Below are 6993 nucleotides of genomic sequence, written 5' to 3'. Positions count from 1 at the left end.
CATGGGGAGTGCCCGGCCAACATCAGGCATTTTCATCACTCCAACCCTGCTGATTCTTAAGGATCTGAACAGGTAACATGGTTATAACTCTGCAGCATGTATGGATACTATAACCATGTTTAAACATTCTTTATTTTTCTGTATGTGTCCCAGACTATTTAGCTGACTCAGTGAGAAGATGCCCAGCCCAATGCTTGGACTGGCACTGTTGAGGCAGGCTGGAGGGCTCTTGCAGATGAGGCCACAGTGCTATCATCTGCATTAGTCGTACTCATGCCAAGACAAGTAACACCATGCACGCCACAGGTTTTCTTTCAGATAGTGAAAGACAAACTGCATTGTATTCCACTCACTCCAGAGACCACCCTGCTGCTGAATGACCATATGGACAAGGAAGGCCTTCATAAGGCGTTTTACAAAACTAATCACGTGGGGATTCATCATGATTTGCTCGGTTTATGAAATAGCAAAGTGATCCACAGCCTTGAACACATCAAATACAAGTGCAACACATACAAGCAAAGCTAATTTGAGAAGATTCCTAGCAAATTTTTAAACTCCATTGTGATGGGGCAAGGGACATGATTGTAGGGAGAGGAAGAGACATGATAGGAGGGAAGGGGGGAGGGGAGGGGAGGGGAGGAGAGAGAGAGAGAGAGAGAGAGAGAGAGAGAGAGAGAGAGAGAGATGCAAAACAGTTTTTTGTTTCCATTATGAAGAGTGTGATCCCACTGGCTAAACAGATCCTGCCCCAACTGATCAGAGGTCTCTGATTAAGAGGACTGTATTTGAGCAGAGCTATAGAAAACTACAGCTCTCGTCCTCAATGACACAGGAGCAGTTTATTACCAAAATACAAACACAGAAAGACTTCAAACCATTTTGTTAGCAGCATACTTCCAAATGCAACATTCCCTTCATCAATCAAGTTTAAATTACGTGGTTTCAGTACATCTGTCCTGCGAAATCGGCTCAGCCCGTTCAAAGAGCAGTGCAAAAGAAGACATCTTTCCATTTAAGTGGCAGACAAGCCTTATAAGACAGTCTCTGGGGTTCTATTCAGAAGACTATTCAATTTGATTTGGGGCACTTTTTTAAACAACCGTTTGGCACTTTCCATTTGGAGTTCTTAGGCACAGTGTGACAGAGTCAGTTTGGTGAGCCCTTCCCCATGCATTCGATACAGCAGCTGAAATTCAGCAGGCAGCTGGTGGGACTCCTGCCACTTGGTGGTAAATTTGGTTCCTTTTTTGTCATAATAATGGTATGGAAGATCTTCCCTTGTGTTGGGGTCAAATCCAAAGGGCCAAAATCCATACAAGTGGATCTCTTCACATATTGCTGATGCAAGGGTGTACATAAGAATACCTGTGCTTAGACGTTTGGGTGACAAATGTTTGTTTTTCCAGTACCTGTGGAACAATAAGTACATGTGGATTCAGAGGCCAGTGTTGAAAACTTTAATCTGATAGGTCAACAAGACTGGGATGGGAGGTGGATTTGTCTAGAATCTTGTTCAACTTGCAGCCTCTAGTTTGACTGCTCTTTTTGAAATGGTTTAACAATGTAAAAAAAGAAGTTCTGTTACTTATACATTAGTTATGTTATGTATTTATATGTGGCTCCCAAACAATTCCTCTTTATTCAGTGTGGTCCCCAGCAAATCAAAAGGTTGGACATGTCTGGATTCTAGATTATTCTAATGACTTTGACAAATCCACCTCATAGCACAGTCATAGTGGCTTTCCCCCTTCCAAATGAAATCTAAAAGTTTACTGACATTGAACAATGAGGAAGCAAAGCAATGAGGCCTAAGAAGACAAGGGACAGCTGACAGAAGACCTGCTTCCAATTTTGATTCTGCCTGCGTTGGGCACTGACTTTACATAAATAAGTCCTGTTCCCTGCACTTCACTTAACCCCATTACCTCTTATTACAAATTAAAAAAATAACTTATAAATTAATGGAATCACCATATTTATTGGAGACATACCAGCTTATTAGACTATGATACCTTCTTTAATGAGAGGTCAACTAAATAGATCGCAAGCTTAGAAGACTTTAGGGGACCACAGAATGGGGATAACCTACTGTGGGATGAAAATCTTTAGGTTTCCCTGGTTATCAGGTCTTCAAGAAGCTATTGTAAATTACGACAACATCTGGTGCTCTGTTAGGACTGGAGTTTCTTATCTAGGGAAATTTAGAATTGAAGTAGTTGATCAGATGATTTAAAGAAAAAATACTACAGTTGCTTTATAGAATCCCCTGGCTATGGTTTTCAATTCTGAATGCACATTAGAATCATTTGAAGAGTTATTAAAAACATAAAATACCTAATCCACACTTCCTTTCCTACTAGAAAAATTACATTAGACTCATTAAACTATATATTTTAAAGCTTTCCAAGTGTCTTTTTTTTGGTGTTGGGGATTGAACCCAGGACTTCATATCTTCATGTATTCTATTTTTTTTTTCAACAAATAATACACTGCATATATTCTTCTTAGTGGTTAATTGCTGTACAAGATGCGGGCTTGTGATCCTATTTACAAACTCCATTAGAACAAATCATTCTATTCATTAACAGAATGTAACTATATATCTATCCCAACCACTTTGAATACACAGATACAAAATGGACATTCATCTGTATACCCCATTTTTTCTAAGTTCCGTTATTGAATATTATAGGTGTGTAAACTCAGCAAAATATTCTAAAAGAGTCCAGTAGCCCATAATAGCATTGGGTCTTCTGTTTAACTGGCAATGTCAGAAATTATTGACCTGAGTCCCCCACAGCTCAACTTAACAGCATGGCTTTATTTCTTATAATTTCGTCTTCATACTTTTCTGCTGGATGGTTAAGACCAAGGTAAAGCAGGACCTATGCAGCAAGAGTTGTAGCTATTTGGTCTGAGAAGGTCTCTTCATGTATTCTAGGCAGGCACTCTACTCTTGAGCTACATCTTCACCCCTCAAGAGATTCTTTTTATAGCGAGACAGGAAAATCACAAGACTAGATGAAAATATGGAATCACTGGTCAGTGTATCAAAGTCATAATAGGTAACAGTGGAATTGTATAATGCTTTTCACAAGTTTTTGTACTCAAATATCGAATTATAAAGACATTACACAGTCTGTGTTTTATCTATGTGGTCTGCTAATCTCTGACATCTACAAAACATCTAAACATCAAATGAAAGGGTGAATTTTAAGTCAAATGCACCTTCTTTAAAACTTTGCCTTTTATAATTTAGTTATTGGCATTATCTGGATATATTTATTTATATTACATTTATTTCAAGAGAATTTCTTGATTTGTGATAGTTCCTACGACTGTTTAAGAAGCTTACCACCAAGACAAGGGCTAGAGAGTGGGAGAGAGCTGGGAAACACTAATTTCTCCATTTGGCACTTAGCTACTATCTGGAATGTAGGTTAAATTTTTAAACTAGGATGATTCATCCATTCATTACAAATGACAGTAGTTTCCTCTAAAGTGCTAGACTAACCACAACAATGAACTAATTGGTGGTTCCTACCCTCAAGACTACAATACTAATTTGCCATCTGGTGGGGTATGAGTTAAAAGCAATAAAATATACACACCTGTTGACATGCTGCATTATATTTCCAGGCCAAGCCAACTGCACTTTTAACTGACCTCTGTGTTCAACAAAAAAGTCAACTAATGTTCGGGTAACAGTTGCTGAAGTGTGGAAGAAAAATGCAGGGATCCAAAGAATGGCCCCATCAAGCTTTTTTAAGCTGAGGAAAAAGTTGTTACGGTCTTGAATGGTCAAAAGATTGTTGTAATATTTTTCCAGGATGCTGGGGTTGAAGGTGGTAAGGTTGGTTTTCCTTCCAACATCTTTCTGGAAAGCCTCCGTAGGGGCAAAATTGCAACGAAAAACAAAATCTGATTTATCTATTTCTTGTCCACACTGGCTCCCTGTCAGGATTCCACTATTTCCAACCACAGCACAAATATTGTAGTGCTTATTCACAATGGGTGACACATCTGGAAGCAGTGATCGGAAGTTATTGCTAATAGAAAAAACATATTTATGGCTGGAATAATCATAGTGCATCAGTTGTCCAATCCGAACACTATTCTTGGTCAAAGAAAAATTTTTTATTACATCGACATGCTGAAGAATTTCTTGCCTACAATAAAAAGAAATTCATTAAATGCATTCCACGGAAAAGAATGAGTTTCCGCCTTATGTCTTACACTGCCATTTCACTCAGATACGAATCTTAAGCACATTAAATACAAGAAAGATTACATATTCATAATTGTGGGCTTTAAAGTTAAGACTGCTTCAGAATATACAGACAAGTTCTAATCTTTGAGTTCTGGATATAATCCTTTGAGGCTGTAAGCACTGCTTACAATTTTAGCTGCCATTTCTTGTCTTTCTGCTCTATTTGAGGAGTGTATTTAACCCAAGATGAGGCATATGCCAAACTGTGACAGAGAATACAGGGAGACAATTTACACAGGCCCTAAAGAGCTCATATTAATGCACAAACAGTGGTGACTTGGAGTATGTAACTAGGGACTACTTGTTTGTTATTGGACTTCAGTGTTGAAGAATATCAAATATCACTGTTGTCCAAACATGGGCCACATACATATGGGTCAGTACAGCACTATCTGTTATTAAGATATAAAAATGGGAATAGCGGTGTGTGTAGTTGAATGGTTAATAGAAATGAACTGATAATCTTATTAAAGCTCTTTGGATAATGAAACAAGGATTTTTTTGGTGTGTGTTTGATTATATAGAAACACAATATAGTGGCTTAGATCTAATCCTTAGAAAAAGAGGCTACTATAAACCTAAAAATGTGTTAGGTTCTAACAACACAGAATAATCAAAACAAGAGTGAGACAGAGAACTAGGTTCAGGTTGGTTTTATAGTCATCCTCTTATAGTCTCAGCTATTTAAAATATTTAGAGGCCAATAACATGTTACTTTGCTGTTACATTCTCCAGGACTAAGAAATTACAACGAAACTCTTATGCTGTTTGTCAAAAATCAGCAGGAATAAAATGAAATATTTGGGATATCAAAACTTTATTTTGACTGTGATTTCAAAAAATGATTTTATTATTCAACATACTGTGTAGAGCAACATAATTTAGTCTAAAGTTATCAGTATTGTTCTTACTAGCTGCTGTAGTTGAAAGACAAGTTTAAACCAATACTGGCAAAAAATAATTAAAGATTACCCAATAAATGGATTGAAAGGGAACTTTTGAGAAGGAAACGTTCTTCTGACTGGATTGGTCATTAGGGTCACACAACCTAGTGTGGAAAAAATACTTCCATTGAGTCAGAAATGTGTACTGTGGAAAGGTATAATGTGTTCTACTCTTTAAAATTTTGAGTTGCCTATAAAATTAATACAGGATTAAAATCCAAAAGCTTAAAAAAGCAGTTGCATTTAGAATTAGTCATTTTCCATGAATGCAAACAAATACTTAAAAAATTGTAATGATAATCATATGACTGTATATCCAATTTTCAAGTAATATTTTCTTGACACGATGGATATCTATTAGATTTGTTCTAATTTGGCAGTACAATTTTTTTTTAAAAGGGCAATAACTAGAGATGCTATGCCCCAAACATAACTCCTTAGAGTGGTTTGTGAAATAAATATTCACCCCCCTAATGAGTACACTAGATGGCTCACACTGCATTTTGCAGCACAATAGTCTTATCAAGAAGGAAGAATTTATCTGTGATTCTAAAAGATCAGTATCACCTATGACAATAATTAAATTTGAAGAAATTTCATCTCTCTCTCACCTAAAAACACTGAACAAGGCTGTTAAAGCTCAAAAGAATGATGTATGATATTAGACAGCTTTTTAACAAGCCAATGTTTATGAAAACAGTCAAAACTGAAACTAAATCTTAAATGCCTGTGTATACTTGGGGCCCATATCTCTACCAGTTATTTGACAGAGATAGGTTATATTTTCTGTTTTGGTAAGATAATACAATTTTATTTTGTGTGTGTGTGTGTGAGAGAGAAAATGAGTGTACTGGGTGGTCCTTTTGCAATTAATATCTGAAAAAAGTTGGCAGCTTTGGTAGTCTTAGCCAAGCTTTAGAAGCCAAGCTTCTACCATATATGCTCAATCAAGGCTAAGTAGACAAATACACATTGTTGCTATTCAAATTCGCTGTCCTGACCCTTCCCTTTTGAGAGGGTACTACACATTTTTGAGAGCACTACCAGTCATTGCCTTGTGCAGTCAGGCCAGGAAGGCAATGCAAACGCACAGGGGAGGGCTTATACTTTTATTGTTTCGGATCTGTTTGTTGTGATTTTTGAGCCCCCCAAATTCCAAAAGACCTTTTGGATATTCTCCTCCTATCCTACCTTTGACGTAAAAACGCTGTCCGATTAAAGGTCCACTTAGGCTTCTCGTGGAGCTCCTGGGTGAGAGAATTCGTAATGGGCACAAAGGACGGGTCTAGAAACTTCAGCGCGAACTGCGACCTGGAGGGGGCATGGGGACACACAGGTGCGGCTCAGCGCGGGGCGCCGCGGGCCCTCGAGCCCACCGGCCGGGCGCCCCAGCCCTCTCGCGTTGCGGGCACCCTCCGCTCTCGCACGCACTCGGGGGAGAGGAGGAGGAGGAGGAGGAGTCGCGGAGCGCACCTGGCGGCCCCGCGGCGCTGCGCGGCCCCGCGCGGCCGTAAAATGGCCGGCACGCGGCGCGCAGGGCGGCCGAGTCAGCACCGCGGACAGCGCCGCGCGCGGGCGCCGGTTTCCGAACCCCCGCGGAGGAAGCGCGCGTCGGGGCGAAGGCGGGGCGGCTCCCGCCTCCCCTCGCCCTAGCCATCCCCGCGTCCGAGCGCGTCCCCTGAGGCCCGCCGGGGGAGCCCCGCGGCTGCGCTTGGCCGCCCAGGCGGGGCTTTTTCCGTCGCGAAGCGGGTCTGCAGGCCCCGCGGGAGCTGGGGG

The 6993-nt window shown here is 40.2% G+C and overlaps 1 protein-coding gene across 1 annotated transcript in view; it reads right to left on the bottom strand.

The window, feature by feature from the left end:
* Positions 1–714: 714 nt before the first annotated feature.
* St8sia3 (ST8 alpha-N-acetyl-neuraminide alpha-2,8-sialyltransferase 3) overlaps positions 715–6993 on the bottom strand; it is a 7054-nt gene continuing 775 nt past the window's right edge. The window contains exons 2-4 of the mRNA XM_004623685.2: positions 6409–6528; positions 3615–4172; positions 715–1412 (exon numbers count right to left, since the gene is read on the bottom strand). Of these exons, the coding sequence (XP_004623742.1) occupies positions 1130–1412; positions 3615–4172; positions 6409–6528 (961 nt within the window). The 3' untranslated portion in view covers positions 715–1129. The remainder of the gene's footprint in view (positions 1413–3614; positions 4173–6408; positions 6529–6993) is intronic.

Source organism: Octodon degus, unplaced genomic scaffold (assembly GCF_000260255.1).
Source record: "Octodon degus isolate 3935 unplaced genomic scaffold, OctDeg1.0 scaffold00003, whole genome shotgun sequence".
Lineage (NCBI taxonomy): Eukaryota > Metazoa > Chordata > Mammalia > Rodentia > Octodontidae > Octodon > Octodon degus.
Note: the sequence above shows the minus strand (reverse complement) of the source record. Positions and strands in the feature narration are given on the sequence as shown.